The sequence below is a fragment of the Adiantum capillus-veneris genome, chromosome 29, assembly GCF_014529385.1.
Source record: "Adiantum capillus-veneris isolate H3 chromosome 29, ASM1452938v2, whole genome shotgun sequence".
Taxonomy (NCBI): Eukaryota; Viridiplantae; Streptophyta; class Polypodiopsida; order Polypodiales; family Pteridaceae; genus Adiantum; species Adiantum capillus-veneris.
The window spans coordinates 57,258,939-57,276,915 of record NC_140959.1 but is presented as its reverse complement, the minus strand read 5'-3'; the positions used below and the strand labels follow the sequence as shown (position 1 = coordinate 57,276,915).

Genomic DNA, 17,977 nt, shown 5'->3' with positions numbered 1-17,977 from the left:
TCTCAAGGATATAGTGCCTTTGGTGGAGGCTCAAATCAAGGGACAATGGATTCCAAAAACTTACATTGACAGTGGAGCAGAGGTTTGTGTCATGACAGAAAAGCTAATGCATCAATTGGGTTTAGAGGTAATGGAATCATCAAACTTTAGGGCAAAAATGGCCAATAATGTCTCTGTCACTTGTGTGGGTGTAGTGAAAGCTTTGAGAGTTTTTGTTTTTGGAATCACTACAGAGGTTGATGCTTATGTGATGCAAGTAAAGGGAGAAGGATACCCCCTTATTTTAGGACGACCTTGGCTCATGGGTATATGAGCTAGGCAAGATTGGGCAACAGGAGACTTGGAGTTGAGGCCTCGCATGGGTGGCCATAGTCTGAAGGTGGTTTATAACCTAAAGAATGGGCGACAAGAGAACATTGAACTAGAGACGTCAGTTGATGAGTGGAGCTCAAGTGGATGCTCCTCATCCATGGACGAGGAAGAGAGTTCAAGTGAAGAGAGTGATGGCACTCTCGAAGTCATGGGCGTCACCATAAAGGAAACTACCTCATCAGAAGACAACCCAAGGATCCAAATGGAGAATGTGTGGGATGCCAGCCTAGAGGAGATGTTATCCAAGGATATAAAGGAAGAAGAAAAGGAGGGTTATGTAAATGTTCTCAAGAAGCATGCATCATTGTTTATTTTTGATTACACTCACATTACAGGTGTCACTGCAGTGAAGCATCATATCCATCTAAAAGAAGGGAGCAAGCCAGTAGTACAAAAACTAAGAAGATTAGGAGTTGTGCAACAAAATGCACTGTTGTCTGAGGTGAAGAGACTCTTAGAAGCAGGATTCATATACCCAGTAGAAGATTCAGAATGGGTCTCCCCAGTAGTGGTGAGGCCAAAGAAGAATGGTAAATGGCGAGTGTGCGTGGATTACAAGCCACTAAATGCTGCAACAAAGAGGGACCACTTCCCTCTCCCATTTCAAGATGAGATTCTAAATGACGTAGCAGGCCATGAGAGATACACAGTGTGTGATGGCTACTCTGGCTACTTTCAAATACGCATTGCAGAGGAGAACCAGAAAAAGACTACTTTCATCACACCATGGGGATGTTTTGTATTTCGAGTCATGCCTTTTAGTCTCACCAACGCTCTAGCCACTTTTGTATTTACAACTCCAAAAGTATGCATCTCGGCAAGATTGATGAAGGATTTACTCGTTTAGCTAAGCTGGGTGGACAACTAAACAAGGACAAATGCCACATTGGGGAAAGCAAGGTTACACTATTAGGGCATGTAGTGTCCATTGATGGAATCGAGGTAGATCCTGAAAAGATAGAAACATTGCTAAATCTACCTTCCCCAACTTCCATCAAACAATTAATCTCTTTCTTGCAAAAGCTAAGATATTTGAGTAGATTCATACACTTACTCTCCCAAGTGATATTTCCTCTACAACAGCTGACTCGTCAAGAGACGCTTGTTTGGAGTGAAGAAAGTGATGGGCATTTTAGAGAGATTAAAAAAATGTTAGGGTCACTCCCTGTAATCCTCCAACCTTGTTGGGAAGAAACATTCTTTGTAAACCCTAGTGTGGGAGAAGAGGCCATTGGTGCTGCCCTCCTACAAAAAGATCCAAAAACATCCTTTATGAGGCCTGTGTATTTTGCTAGCCGCCTCATGGAAAACACAGAGAAGGACTACACCCTGATGGAACAGCTAGTGTTAGCTCTCATGTTTGCGGTAACCAAATTTCGTCCATACTTGCTGCTGAAGAGGTTTGTAATTATCACTGTGGAGGATATGTTTCCCTATGCACTACAACATATGGAAATCTTTGACAAAATAGCAAAGTGGGTGGTGCGACTTCAAGAGTTTGATTATACAATACAGGTTGAAAGAACAACTCGAGCATGCTTAGCCGACATTTTAACAAACAAGTGCTATGAAAAAGTTTTCCATTTGAAGAGAAAGGAACTTCCACCACCTCCAGCTCCAGAGGCTTTGGTCAATGCTTATAGCCTCTACTTTGATGGAGCATACAAGAGAACCAAGGATAAGGCAGCTGCAGGCATCGTGGTCTTATCTCCATTGGGAGAGAGGATCCATGGTGAAGGGATCGCTCTAGAAGATGTCCACTCCAACAATGAAGCAGAATATCATGCTCTAATTCATGGCCTTTGTTGGTGCCTCGATAATTCAATTAAGAGATTAAACACTTTTGGTGACTCCATGCTTTTGGTAAGGCAAATGCAAGGTACATGGGCTTGCAAAAATGCCCGTCTCTCTACTAAAATGAGAGAAGCCAAAGCTCTTATGAGGAGATTTAGGGAGGCACAAGTACATCATGTGCCAAGAGACCAGAACAAGGATGCAGACCACCTAGCATCATCAAAGTTAAATGAGTCAATAGTGGGAGCAGTGGCCATCAAACTTCCACTTCAGCAAGGCAAGGAGGACTTGGAAGATATTATGCACATTCTGGAGCAAGGAGAGGCTCCTAAACACTTGAATGCAGGGGAAAGGCGATGGTTAGCTAGGAAGGCTACCAGGTATCGCATAGTAAATGATGACTTGTATTGTCTTGGTAAGGATGGTGTGCTTAGGAGAGTGCCTTTGAAGAGTGAAATTGAAGAGATTTTAAAAGCTTGTCACGATGATATGTGCGGAGGACACTTTGCACACGAAGTCACTAGTAGAAAGGTTCTACAAGCTGGGTTTACTTGGCCAAGTCTTCATCGTGATGTCAAATACTGGTGTCAAACATGTGATGAATGTCAGAAAGCAGGACCACGACGGCTCATAGCTGAACCTCAGAACCCAATAAAGGTATATGGGCCCTTTGAGAAGTGGGAAATTGATGCCATAGGGCCTCTACCACGCACTCAGTCAGGTAAAGAGTACATCATCATGGGAGTAGACTACATGACTAGATGGGTTGAGGCTATGCCGACCAATAGAATTACTGCTAAGGATGTGAGTTAGTTCATCTTTGACCACATCTGTTGCCGGTTTGGCACCCCTCTTGAAATACTATCTGATAGAGGACCAGGGTTTAGAGCAGACTTGGTAGGAGAACTCATGAAGAAGCTAAATATTCAGCATCAACACTCTACTCCTTACTACCCTCAGTGCAATGGTTTGGTGGAAAAGGTAAATGGAATCATTTGCAAAATTCTCACCAAACAGGTACATGCCAGGCGCCAAGATTGGGACAAACACCTGAATGGAGCTCTATGGACCTATAGAACCTCCTTCAAAACCACATTAGGGTACACACCCTTTCATTTGGTTTATGGAAAGGAGGCGCTTTTGCCCATTGAAGTGAAGTTAACGAGTCTTCGAATATTGGGTAGCCAGGTAGGCTCTCAAAAGGAGAAAATACATCAAAGGATCATGGATCTAGAGAGGCTGCAATTGGATCGTGAAGAAGCCATCAACCACTATTCTCAAGAAGCAGAGAAGCGCAGAGAAAAGTTCAACAAAAAGCTAGCATCCAAAGACATAAAAAAGGGATCTCTGGTGCTTCGATATGACAATCGCTTCGACACTCGTAAGGATGGAAAGTTTCTTTTCCGATGGGAAGGCCCGTTCTTGGTCACCAAAAAGTTCAAAAATGGCTCTTACAGACTTCAAGACATTGATGGTAAAGTACACAAGACCAGGACAAATGGATGGCGTCTAAAGCCTTATCACATCAGGATAAGGACAGCTCAAGATCAAAGAAAGTAGGCTAGAGGCATAAATACCCCTAGCCAGGTTTGGGGGAGCTATGATCCGAGCCTATCACAAATTTTTGTTTATCATATTTTGTTGGTTTTCCTTGCTTCTAAAGGTTTACAATAAAAGAAAGAGTGAGAACAACCTCTTGGAAAAAAAAATATATATATATTATTTGATAGGAATTTTTTCTTGACTAGTTCACCGGAGGTGAAAGGTAGAGGGAGAACCTAGTGGTAAAGGGAAGGGAAAATATGTAAATGTGAAAAGAAAAGATATGATGTGGTTGTGGAGACATGCACCATGATTCAAGGGTCATGAGTGGCTCATATCATCATGGCTTTGGAGCCATATGATGATTCAAACAAATGGGACCCAAGTGGAAGACTTGGTAAAGGAAGCAACCAGACACATGATTTTGCTGAATTTTTAAAAAATACTTCCACTCCGATCCAAGAAAAGTTGTCTTCATCAAAGTTGTAGCTGATGAGCTGGAGATTCTGGCCATATTTTTTTAATAATTTTTACATCTACGGTCTAGGAGATATGGCCAAAATGGCGGACGCCAATTTTTTCAACTGTGGTGGAGACCACCCCCTCTACCTTTACACACACACACCCTTCCTTTTCCACAATGAGACCTTCTCTAAAAATCAGCCATTAGTCTTCTCACCCTCCTCTCCTTCCTCCTCTCTCTCAAGCTCAAAAACCCATCAAAATTCCTCTTCTAATCACCTCTCAAGTCATGCTTAATCTTGTTGTAATTCATAAGTTCTCATTCAACCCCTTCCTATTATTACTAGATATGTATTGATTTTATGTAGATTCTTTACATTTTAAAATAAGGAAGCTCTTGGACTCAAGGTATGGAGGAAGGAGTGAAGACAACACAAGTGATGATGGAGCTAATTGGTCAACAAATCACTTGGAAGGAGCTTCTTCATTGGTTGAATGTCCCTAATCAAGCTTCATTTGTACAAATTACACTTGGATCTTAACCTCACTCCTAATCACTCTCTTTCCTATATAAAGAGGCCTTCCCCTTTGTAATTTCAAGCCTCCCTCAGGCCCATTGAGTCTTTGTATCACTCACCATGAGCCCATAAGCTCACTCATTCACTCTATTCTTGCACATTCTAGAGTGCAAATTGTTTCATGCTAGTAACCTCTCCTTCTCTTACTTATGTTAATTAAGAGAAATCTTTTATATATGTGTGAGAGTGCTTGATGTGATCTTGGCTAATCCTTGAGTGGTTGTTTGGTAATCTACATGCTATTTGTGTTGGGAGTGTTTGAAGTCATCCATTCCTTGTACACACACTAAGGTTAATGCTTCATTCATAGTGATCTCTCTCTCTCTCTCTCTCTCTCTCTCTCTCTCTCTCTCTCTCTCTCTCTCTCTCTCTCTCTCTCTTTGTGTAGCGGTCCTAGCCCACGCTTCCAAGACTAGGTGGTGCCCTTATCTCATTTCCCTTGTGGCGCAATGGAGTTTGTTTTGGCGTAGAGGCCGCCATTCCAAATTTCTTTCGTCATAAATTGGTGCCCCCACGGAGGAGTTCTCAAGCAGTGCTCTGTCAATCCTATGCGAGTGCCCACAAGTGGTTTTTGTTTCATGCTTGGCAGTTCATGTATACCATGGTTGAGCAAGAAGCAACCTATTGTGGCCACTTCGAGTTGTGAGGCTGAGTAAAGGGCAGTCTTCACAGCTACGGTTGAGCGTGTATGGCTCAGACGCCTTATGGCTGATTTGGGTGTTGGACAGGACACTGCCAACACTATCTACATTGACAGTCAGAGCGCATTGGCAGTTGCGAGGAACCCAGTTTTTCATGCTCGCACAAAGCACATTGAGGTGCATTACCACTATGTCAGGGAGAGGCTCTCAGCAGGAGAGATCAGCTTGGCTTATGTGCCAACACATGACAACCTTGCATATCTTTTCACAAAGGCATTGTTTCGTGAGAAGCTTGAAGCTTTCCGCAAAGCTTTGGGCTTACTCCCCTTTGTGGACTGATCCTGTCCTCAGGGCATGGCACTTCCCTTTACTCATGTGCCAGCTCTCATTCACCACATCACTCCAGGGGGGATTTGTTACCATATACATGTGGTAGTGATGTGTGTGAACACACTAGGACCGCCGGGGCATTTTTTCCCTCTTTAGGACGTTTTTTCCCCCGTGCATTGTATATACGCCCATCACTCTAGGGCTATCTATCTTTCCATTGCACACTAAGTAACACACTCTCTATTGTGTGCCTTGAGCTTCCTTCGTCTTCTCCAAGCTGTGTGTGTTTCTCTGTAACCCTAATTCCAACATTATAATTTTCAGTCTTTGATATGAGTAGATAGTTCCTCATTTGAGTATGAGATTTGGTATTTATCAATTGGATCAGTTGAACTAATGCACATTGAGATTAAGAAAACATTGAAGTTCTTAAGAAGAGTTTTTTCATAGATGTTTTTGAGGAAAAAAACTATCCTTCAAGTGGCTAGTAATGTCAAGACAAGGGTAGGACACAGGTTCTAAGCATGGCTAGCTAGGCATGCTAAGACAAGGGGTCTGCTAAAGATAGGTCAAGAGGCCTATAAGAGGAAGTGGTTGGGTGGAGAAGAGCATGAAAAGTTTCCCTTGTCCTTCAAAAACAAAAAATTTATTGGCTTTGGAAGCCCAATGAAGGATCTTTACCAAAACAAAGTTAAAAATTTGTTGACAGAAACCTTGGAGCACTTTGCCCTTGGGTGGAGAAGAGCATGCAAAGTTTCCCTTGTCCTCCAACAACAAAAAATCCCTTGGCTTTGGCAATCCAATAGAGGATCTTTGCCAGAACGAAGTTAAAAATTTGTTGGCAAAAAACTTGGAGCACTTTGGTTGGCTTGTGAGGGTTTACAAAGCCCCAAGTGCCTTGCCTTGGCTTTGACAACATGCCTTAATCCCTATTCTTGTTTGATAGAATGACTGTCAGTTTTGCTCAATTACCAAAAACCTCGTAGAGGCTTGTTCAAGCCCCCGCTCTCAGCCATGCTCTCAGCCATGTTTGCCAAGCCTTTGAAAATCTTATCAAAGATCAAGCCCTCTGCAGATGATAATTTCTCTAAGTTCTTGTGTACATTCATCAATGCTTGATTCAAGAGTTCAACTATTGAAATTTTTTAAAAAATAATTTTTTTACAATGCCAAACTATTGGTGGTATCACCTTCTCCAAAGCTTGATTTGATGAGCCTTGTGAGGATTTAATCTCGTGCAAGAGCTTTCCTTGCCCAAGAACTTTGGCCAAAAAACCTAAGTGGGCACTATTCATGAAAAATTGAGACACACACTATGGCGGATATTATTGTCAATAGCACAAGAAGGAGAAGAAATAGTAGTTGGAGCATCCTCCATTCATCGAGGCTAGATGAGGCTATGCCATATGTGCAAGCAGGTGATAACATTTTTTTAGAGATTGATTGTGTTTTAGTTGACATGCACAATTTCAATGCACTTTGAACTCAACGAATTGAGAATACTTTGGCCACCATAGTTACAAACTTAACTGCACTCACAAAGCTAGAATTTTTATGGTACAAATGACCAAGGAGCAGTCGCTTGCAAATTCTAATTGTGGTCATTGAATGAGCCAACGAATGACCACCACCATTAAAATCTTTCCCTTTGAGGCATGACAACTCAAAAAATTCATCATGGATGAAGGATTTGAAGTTGCTGATCTACAGAGGTGAGATTGGCAATGAAACAAATATGCAATTAATACATTTCTGCATAAGTGGACAGACACTCACCATCTTTGTTCACACAAGATGCTACATGTCCTAGAGAGACTAGTCTAGCTTTGCAAGGTAAGGCATACAATTGGTGGATGGCTCTTGCAACTACCCAAAAATCAAAGACGTGGCCATAGTTTATTTCAAAGTTACTTTTGCCTAGTAGTGAAGCAGAGTAGAATTGGAAGGCATGAGACAATTGTTACATGCACAGTTATTCTATAACTAGTTTGGAAATATAACTAGTTATATTTCCAAGTATTGTGAGATTATCCTTAATTGGAAATATAACTAGTTATATTTCCAAGTGTTGTGAGATTATTCTTAAGTTGGATGGGTTAGACGAGTTCCACAAAATTGGAGGTTTTCTTTGTGGTCTACACCCTGATATCGAGGCTTCTCTCATAAAATCTACTATCTAACTTTACCAAATGATTTCATGAGATTAAATTGATCATTTAATATGGAAAGATAAAAGGGGAACAAGAGTTAGGATATAGATATGTGCTTCTAGACCTATCTCACCAAGGTACCAAAAGGAAAGATGGTTGCATCTCAATAGGGGTTCAAAAGCAGATGGTCTACCAAAGGGCAATGTGCAATAAGTGCTTCTAGACTTATCTCAGCAGGGGACCAAGAGGAGAGATGGTTACATCTCAATAGGGGTCCAAAAGGAGATAGTCCATCAAAGAGCAACGCGCACTCAATGGAGCTTAAAAGAACTTAGGGTTAGCTTCATTAAAGCCTCCAAAGGTTAGTGTTAAAAGTCCTTAGACCTAGGACCTTTAGGTACTTTCGACCTTAGGCAAGTTAGGGATGTGCTTTGAGGTTCTTGTTGTGCTTAATGACTAAGGTGCTTGAGGTGCTTGTCGTGCTTGGTGACCAAGGTGCTTGAGGTGTTCAAGTCAAAGATGAGCCCTAAAGGTAGGGGCATGAGAGAGAAAGATGAGCCTTAAAGGTAGGGGCATGAGAGAGAACACTCACACACATACACACTCAAGGCAAGCCTAAGACTCAAGAGCCATTAAGGCCATGTGTCAAGCCTTTAGCAATATTGCCCTCATAATGTGTCTGAATCCTATTGGATGACCTATAGGGAGGTCCAATAAGAATTTAGATTCAATTAAATAATTAATATCTTTCTCTCAAAGGGGGAAAAAAGTACATTTGTCCAAATGCTACAAGTAAATAATTAAGATATTTCTCTCAAAGGGGGAAACGAGGACACTAACTAAGTTCGACGTACACCGTTGGAAACTATAGACTTGATAATGGAGTCTTTCGGGGCTTGCCTTTGGCCTAACCATTATTGAGCTACTAGCAAGCTCAACAAGAACCATAATGAACCGAGCATTGTTAGACCCTCTCCACGACTCTTTACAATTAACAGTCTCTAAACCATGGGTGTGGCTGCTTGAGATCTAACTTTCAAAAGTTAAGAAGATTAGAAACTAAAGTTTTGAGGTTGCCAAAGCACAAAGTAGCATATATATAAATTTAGTTAGCATGGCTGGCAATAATTAAGAGAGTAGAATGAATATTGACGACTTTGATTTTGCACAATAAAGGCAAAAAAGGATGCTGCTAATAAGCATAGGAGAGCCTTAGGCTTTAGTGAAAATGATTGGGTCTTGCTAAAGTTTCTCAAGGCTCCTCTAAGCAAGGCTACATTTTAGAATCCTATGGGCCACCAAGAGTATTATGCTAAACTAGCAAAAGATACTATGGTCCTTTTTAAATTCTTAAGCCAATCAATGATATGGATTACCAATCAAAGTTGCCCAATCATTGGCTCATACACAATGTTTTCCATGGGAGCCTACTTAAGCTTTACAAAGGAGCGCCACCAAAAGAAGTAATAGTTGCAGACCCTCCAAAAATCGAAGATCAAGAAGAGGTACTTCAATATGAGTCCATCCTACGACATGAAGACAAGGTATCAACAAATGGCCGATGCACTTTCACGACAGTCAAGGGTAAATGTGGATGAGTATGCTACAGGCCAAGACTTTAAGTATGTAATTGCAGCCTTTGAATTAGGAAAGAAAGAAGAACCATTAGCTTGGAGGATGGTTATCTTCTAAATGGCAATAGGTTATGTGTTACCCACCCATACAATAAGAAATTCATGTATGAATCCCAATATGCTTCTCCTTATGCAAAGCAAAGAGGGATTCGATAATCTACTCTTCAAGGAGTAGAAATGTATTTTTGTTGGCCTACCATGAAAAGTAAACATACAAGAGTATGTTTCAAAATGCGTGGTATGCCAAAAGTCAAAACTTGACCAAGGGAAGCAAGTCGGATTGTTTAGGTCGACATGCTTAGCAAGAAAACACACTCTATGCATGTCAAAAAGACTATTAAGGCACATCAAACCAAAACCCCTCTTCAGATCTCAAATTTTCAAGTATCATGGCTTACCAACATCCATAGTGTTGGACAAATATCACAGAATGACTAGTAATTTTTGGAAGGGTCTCTTTGAAAATCTAGGAATTAGATTAAATTTCTCTTTCGACCTATCATCCACAAACGGATGATCAAAGTGAAATAACTAATCTAATGATTCTTGATCTACTAAAAGCCTAGGTCATGGAAGTAGATCAACGTTCTCAATGAGAGAAGTACCTACCTCTTATAGAATATGCGTACAATGACATTGTACATACTTCTATTGGAAAAGCACCTTTCAAGGTTAAAGAGGGAAGATTCAAAAGTCCCTTACTACTTAAAGTACATGGGAAGATCTTTGTTGATGGGTGAATATAGCCGAGACTTACAAGAATCTTTTCCAAAGATTAAAGAGGTTATATCCATCTCACACAAAAGGCAAAAAGGTATTTTGCTAACAAGTACAAAAGAGCCTTATCCTTTAAGGAAAATGACTAGGTGTTGCTCATCTAAGGCACACTACGGGTAAATACTTATCTAAGGCACACTACGGGCAAGAATCCTACGGGCCACCAAGAGTATTTATGCTAAACTAGCAAAAAGATGTTATGGTCCTTTTCAAATTATTTAGCCAATCAATGAGATGGCTTATCAATTAAAGTTGCCCAACTATTGGCTCATGCAAAATGGTTTCCATGGGAGCCTACTTAAGTCTTATAAAGGATCCCACCAAAAGAAGCAATAGTTGCCAACCCTCCAAAAATCGAAGATCAAGAAGAGGTACTTCAATCTAACTCCATCCTATGACATGAAGACAAGGTATTAAGAAATGATAAGATTATCCGATGATATCTTATTAAGTTTAAGAATTATCCTTTTAAAGATGCAAACCTAGCTTAAGGATAATATGAACTTTGTTAATGCTTACAATGATGCCTTAGAGTAAGCAAATGAAAATGCATTTTAAACGAACAATGTTTTTGTCTTATAAGACTCTCTCTTTCTTTTATTGTGCACAAAATTTAAGAAGTATGCATGCTTAGGGTCATGTTTGTGGCAACGACGTCTCCCAAACACCACGTAGAACTTGTCACTCTACATTGGAAATATGATATGGACTAAAGAGCAGACATGCTTGCAGCAAGTAAGTCTCCTGAGCACCAAATGGATTAGTCATCCATTCTAGAATAATGTCGTAGGGTAAAAAGGGATCCTCTACCCGCTAAGAAACATGGACTAATGACTACGTTTTATCTTCTCTACCTCATATTGGAAGACTATCGTTCCAAGAGAGAGGTAATGCCATAAAATCTAATATCTAACTTTACCAAATGATTTTGTCATATTAAACTGATTATTTAATATGAGAAGATAAAAGGGGTACAAGAATTAGGATATAGATATGTGCTTCTAGACCTATCTCAGCAAGGGACCAACAGGAGAGATGGTTGCATCTCAATAGGGGTCCAAAAGGAGATGGTCTACCAAAGAGTAATGTGCAATAAGTGCTTCTAGACTTTATTTGGCAACAGGGGACCAAGAGAAGAGATGGTTACATCTCAATAGGGGTCCAAAAGGAGATAGTCTATCAAAGAGCAACATGCATCTAATGGAGCTCAAAAGACCCTAGGGTTAGCTTCATTGAAGCCTCCAAAGGTTAAAGTCCTTAGACCTAGGACCTTTAGGTACTTTCGACCTTAGGCAAGCTAGGCATGTGCTTGAGGTGCTTGTCGTGCTTAATGACTAAGGTGCTTGATGACCAAGGTGCTTGAGATGTTCAAGTCAAAGATGAGCGCTAAAGGTAGGGGCATGAGAGAGCGCACACACACACACACACACACACACACACACACACACACACAAGGCAAGTCCAAGAATTAAGAGGCATCAAGGCCACACGTTAGGCCCCTAGCATTATTGCCTGAATCCTATTGGATGACCTATAGGGAGGTCCAATGAAAACTTAAATTCAATTAAATAATTAAGATCTTTCTCACAAAGGGGGAAATGAAGACAGTTGTCCAAATGCTACACCCCTTGCTGTTATGACTAGAGCCATTCATTGGCTAGCCCAAGGTTTGAGCCAACAGGCTTGTAGAAATCGAATCCTCTCTCTCTTTCATATATTCCACAAGCCACACACACACTCCCCCATTGTGTGTTGTGCACACAAGTCATCTGCTTCTCCAAGCTTGAGAAGTGGAGAGCCTACACCAACACCCCTTGGCTATGGAATGCAAATCCAACCAAGAGTTATGCTCAAAGTAATACCTATCAATCTCTCCATCTTCATTATCACTATGCTAAGATATGCTCTAAGAGTGATTATATATGAAAAGACTTCTTCTTTCTCGTACAGATACATCTTCGTCTCTTCATCTCTTCATCTTCCTCACACCCTGCTAGCTGTCTCTACCGTTGAAGGTGTTTGGGGTATTGGGATTGAGGCCGGGGATATAAATATGTGTTTGCAAGTTATTTACGGGCATAATATTGGTGCATGAAGCTTACCATCTTCATGGCATCAACAAGGTCTCAAGGAACACAAAGCGTGTATTATACCAAGTCTCTCTTCAAGGGAGAATCTATAATACAAAATCCTTTTGGAGGGGGGACTGGCTCCAAGTATCTCTCACAACTTGAGAAATTACTTGGAGGTGTCGCTTGTACTCCTCAAGAGAATTTGAGTGGCCTGAAGAATTTTTTCCATAATGAGTTTGAATGCGACTGGAGCATTTATCATGCCAAAACTTGTAGCTTATCAATAGAACTTCTACTCGCGGCATAGGAATTCTCTTTTATTTTTATTTTTATAGTGATCACATTTAGTTCTCTATAGTTGACACACATGTGATATGTGCCATATTTCTTTTGCACTAAAAGTATGCTACTTTGTGCTTTGACAACCTCAAAACTTTAGTTGTTACTCTTCTTAACTTTTGAAAATTAGCTCTCAAGCAGGCACACCCAAGGTTTAGAGACTATTGATTGCAAAGAGTAGTGGAGAGGGTCTAACAATGCTCAATCGATTATGGTTCTTGTTGAGCTTGCTAGTAGTTGAATAATGGTTAAGCCAAAGACAAACCCTGAAACACTCCATTATTAAGTCTATAGTTTTCAATGGTGTATCTTGAACTTAGTTCATTCCAACCGGGATAATATATCCCTGTCCCACTTACCCTCTTGCAATGAACAACTCCAACCTTTCATGGACAACTTAAAGACCTCTCTTCTTAAGCAAGAAAAGAGAAACCAATAGCTCAGATACCAATGTAACAAAATATGGCTAATAACAAGGATTGGAACATAATTAAAGTAACAATATTGACCATTTCCTTAAGAGGATTCTTAATGAACATAAGGAGAGTACTTCATTGAAGGTAGCAAAATAAACATAATACCTAGGTAGCTTGGCATGAAGAGAGGGAGAATTAGAGAAATTGAGGACCGTATTTGCATAGTCTCTTTATCTTAAAGAGTGATCAAGAAAAGTATCTCCCACTTCTTGATTTCACTAATAAGAGCTCTAAGCATGCAACCATTATTTATAGTCCATATATGCTTATCATTGAAATGGTATTGTACATATATGCTTATCATTGAAATGGTATTGTACGCACATACTTTGTATTGCATGACTCCATTTTACGGAGGAAGATGTGCCTCTAGGACAGGAATTTGTAGCACGCAAGAAAGCAAAAGAAAGTTGAGGGAAAAAGGATGGTCTATCTTTGTGCAAGGGAGAAAGCCGCTCAACCTTCTACATAGGGACAAGTTTTATGACACACTTTTAAGTGATGCTTGGTTGATCCACACCTTGCCTACAACCACAAAGTACACCATGTGAAAAAGGTTCATGGTTGTACCCACCTTTATTTATGTGTAGTTATCATACACACTAAAAATCTCAAAGCATTATGTTTACACTTTCCTCACGATTGTGTTTATGTGTTCTTACAACTCGATAGGTGCCAAACAAAAAGTGTTGCTTTTCAAAAGACCACGATGACTTCTGCGAGTTGTGAACAACAGCTTTTGGGAGATAAGCTTGCAACTTATAAATTTTCGACTTGGGCAAATATCTCTTTGGAAAAGCATGTGAACATTTGTAACTAGTATTTAATCCTCATCATAAGTCATGAGAAAATGTGATTCGAAACTCTACGTGGAGGAGCTTCGTGTGATTGGGGCCTAACATTGTTTTCAGTCTGATTGGTTGAAATCGGGAAGCAAGGATCGCTACGATGTTGCGTACTGGCCGTCGGATGCGAGACACAAGGGACGATCAGTTTTCAAAGCTTGGTTTCCCTCTAACGTGCCCTCGAGAGGATGGTCGACATCGGAAGCTTTAGAGTGCCACAGCGTAGCAGTCTCTTCGCGAAATTTTAATGGAGTCCGGCAAGTCAGCCAAGGGAGGGCGCGGCAAGGTTGCCAAGAAGAAGGGCGTCTCCAAGACAGTGAGAGCTGGCCTGCAGTTCCCTGCGAGTAGGCTCGGTCGCTACCTCAAGAAGGGCCGCTATGCAAAGCGAGTAGGCTCGGGGGCTCCCGTCTATCTCGCTGCTGTGCTCGAATACCTAGCTGCAGAGGTATTCCTTTCTGCTTCTTACTTTTGCTGCATTTTGTGTGGGCAGTGTTTGGATCTTGTGCTGTGAAGAGGGCGAGGGTTGGAATCCGTAAGCCCTGAATTTGTGTGCTTGGCGATTGTTTACATATGCATGTGGAATCTACATCTGCTGTCTGTATTTAGGGTTCTGGAATGTTTTGGCGTGCTCAGGTGTTAGAACTTGCTGGAAATGCTGCCCGAGACAATAAAAAGAACCGCATCATTCCTCGTCATATCCAGCTGGCCATCCGCAATGATGAGGAGCTTGGCAGGCTTCTATCTGCTATTACCATTGCTTATGGTGGTGTCTTGCCCAACATTCACCAGGTGTTGCTGCCCAAGAAATCTGCTGAGAAGGCCGAGAAGGCCACCAAAAGCACCCAAATCTCCAAAGAAAGGAGGCTTAGGTGGTTCAATCTTTCTGCTTTTAGCAAATGGTGTTTTTTTAACACCACCTTTCTCTGTTGTTATCAAGTTTGTGCAGACATCATTAGGCTGAAATGTGAATTTGTTTACGTGAGCTTAAGGGCTTTTTTAGATAGGTGAGTAGCCTAATAGAGAACAGCGCTTAAGTGTTGAGAACTGGCTATGGTAGCTATCAAAATTTTCATCTTTATGTACATCAATCGGTCCTTAGTAATTACTACATGCAAAGTGTTGCAATCAGAGCAAAAATGGACAACAATCTCAGTTGGAAAGCAAAATTAGAGGACTTGCAAGGTTAAATAGCAGATGGTAGTTTTAATTACAAAAGCAACAGCACGAGGTTTACAAAAGCAAATCCGTAGCCAAAAAACTACTAGTAGCAGACTTAAGATCGTAATTCCCACCGAGCATAGCAGAAAGTTAATTACGTAACTGGGGACATTTTTTTCTACTGAGTCCTATATTTTGACTCATCGATCGGCACTCCCTTCTCCTCGGCTGCCTCACCGCCAGACTGCTCCATGTTGGTGAGCCCACCCTTCTTTCCCATTTCTTGGTATCCTTCTGTCCCCATCTGCTCTTTTCGTGTCTGACCTCCCTTGCTGCGCCCTGCACATTCGACAATGAAGAGTCGGACAAATCAATATCCCAACACTTCAGCAGTCACATCACTTTGTCGACAAGCAAGTAAACCACCATACCTTCCGCAAGGCGCTCCTGCGCTTCTAAGGTCTTGCCTCCAGTGCCTCCAGGAACGACCGTCTCTCCAGCACGGGCCTTCTGGTCAAGCTCCTCGCGAGATGCCATCGTTTTCGACGGTGTGGTTTCTCTATATTCATGAGCAGATAAGATCACAACAAGGATTATAAACACAGCCGTATCACGCTGGCCCCTAGCAATGCTGCTGGGCGGATAAGTACAAGCAACAGTATGTGATGCGAGCATGCGAGTGCAAAACTCTCTACCCATCCTACTTACTCTAATGGCATCAACAGCAGAACAACATACACATTTGCCCTCAGCGTGAAGCGACGATACTACGCGCATGACAGATATGCTGCATTCACTGCAAAGCACGGTGTACGTGCACATTCGACGCATTCATTCACTCACAGTACACCATATACACTCAGCACAGCAAACAAGAATGCCATACCTTGAAAAAAACACAGAACAATATGGTGAGCAGGTTGCTAGCAAAGATAACAGCTATCCGCCACAAGCAAGTAATACACGAAGTGCTTGCTATGAGCTGCTATTTAAGAATGTGGGTATGCTTGAGCGCTGGCGCGTTGGGTGTGTGTGTGTGTGTGCATGCTGTGAATGTGTGGCAAAGCTGCCAAGTCGCAAACATTCCTAAATCGGAGCTGGTACTTGGTACGTGGAAGCACTCTACAAACTTGAAATTTGTGTAAAAAATTACCTTGGGTAACATTTCCAAAAAAAAAAAAAGTTGCCTATTGGCCGGAATCTCCTGAGATGCATTTTCTTCGTGTAAAACTCCAAAGCAAAATGACTCTCAAGTTTTGAACTCCCGCAAGCCAGTTTGAAAGGCTTGAGAGTGTTGCTCTAGCCAACTTGCATCCAAGCAACGTCTAATGCTCGAAGCGTGTCCTTCACGTTTGAAAAAAATTCTTTCCCCCCATTGCGTTGCTGTTGCCTCCCAGGCTCGTGTTCCACGTTGGCTAGCTACCTACCCCGTTGTCTGCTGCCTTCCTCTCCCTAAGTGTCATTTCGCCCCCTACTCACACATTCTGGTCTGCTTGTTGTGTCGCCCGACACCTGTCGTATGTATCTCAAATTTTCGCTCTCGAGAAGTATCACGTCAAATTCCTTTTTTAAGGATTTTCCCTAACTGAGTATCCCCTATTAGTTATGGACCGGTTGTGGATATAGCGAAACGGACCTCCCCTTTGCATCTGGAGACCAAATTTGAAAAATCTGACTGAACCAGAGTGTTCAAAAGGGGGATTTTATCCTAAGTACTCATTGAAACTAGAGTTTTGACCAACTCTGGACACCCAAAAGACAAAAGATAGAGTGTCGAAAATGGAATAAAGAAAAACTTGTGATTCTGAGCATATATTTGCATGAAAATTGGTAGAAGTGCTTGAAAACCAGTGCTAGAGGCTTGTGGATGCTTGTGAATGAATTATGTCCAAAAATTCATTAGCACACATCATGCGCGTATGATATCTGAGGGGTGATTATGGCAGTAATTTTGAAATTTTGACATTATACCCATCTTTTGAATGTTGTGTTGAGCAATACACCAATTTCATATCATTTGGTCTTATAGATTGAGAGTTAAGGGGATTTTACTCTTTCAGGGAATTTCCTTGTCAAAAACTGATAATTTTGTGCATTTTTGAGTTCCAAAATTGGTTGTGAGTACATATTCTTGTTGTACACACCAGGGGGCACCTCTGGTAGAAACCGAACTGAATTTTGACCACTTGGACATCATACACATATCCCAATGGTTCCTTATCACTCAAGCATCTCTCAACAACTTTTAGATTCAATTTGAACATTTTTTGGGCAAGTTATGATCAATACAAGCATGAATATTTCAAGATCTGCTTCTGGCCTTTACAAGCTCAAATGAGCTCCAGACAGAAATTGGGCAAGGTTCATGCTTATATTGAACATAACTTGCACAAAAGTGTTCAAATTGAATTCTGGAAGTAGCTGAGAGTTGCTTGAGTGATAAAGAGTCATTGAGACAAAAGTCACTTAATTTTTCCACAAAAGACATCATACGCATATGATGTCTCAAGTGTCAAATTAGAGGTCAAAAGTTACATCTGAGCTCATAGAAGTGTTTGCCATCACAGAATAAGCCTAGAGACCAAGTTTCATTCAATTTGGATCACTTTTGGCTTAGCTAACCTCTCGGGGAAGTTGCAGGAAACCTAATAGAAAAAGGAGTGATAGACCTGTCTAAAAGTGTCAGAATCACAAACTGAGACTTGGAGTGGGTAGAGTATATCAAGGAGAGTCTATAGTTGAAGTTTGGAGAAAATATGAGTTAGTAGACATCATACGCATATGAAGTCTCCAGGCAGCACAAATTG

General features: G+C 41.2%; 2 protein-coding genes across 2 annotated transcripts; one reads left to right on the top strand and one right to left on the bottom strand.

The window, feature by feature from the left end:
• The first annotated feature begins 13,693 nt into the window (after nucleotides 1-13,693).
• LOC147419248 (histone H2A-III-like) lies at nucleotides 13,694-15,057 on the top strand. The gene is made up of 2 exons (XM_086505308.1): nucleotides 13,694-14,457; nucleotides 14,646-15,057. The coding sequence occupies exons 1-2, from the start codon at nucleotides 14,260-14,262 to the stop codon at nucleotides 15,018-15,020; spliced, it is 573 nt and encodes a 190-aa protein (XP_086361434.1). The 5' UTR covers nucleotides 13,694-14,259; the 3' UTR covers nucleotides 15,021-15,057.
• Nucleotides 15,058-15,192: 135 nt separating this feature from the next.
• Nucleotides 15,193-16,182, bottom strand: GEA6 (Stress induced protein). Its single transcript, XM_086505309.1, has 3 exons — nucleotides 16,057-16,182; nucleotides 15,602-15,729; nucleotides 15,193-15,509 (listed from the first exon to the last, which is right to left on the bottom strand). The coding sequence occupies exons 2-3, from the start codon at nucleotides 15,705-15,707 to the stop codon at nucleotides 15,349-15,351; spliced, it is 267 nt and encodes an 88-aa protein (XP_086361435.1). The 5' UTR covers nucleotides 15,708-15,729; nucleotides 16,057-16,182; the 3' UTR covers nucleotides 15,193-15,348.
• Between the last annotated feature and the right edge of the window lie 1,795 nt (nucleotides 16,183-17,977).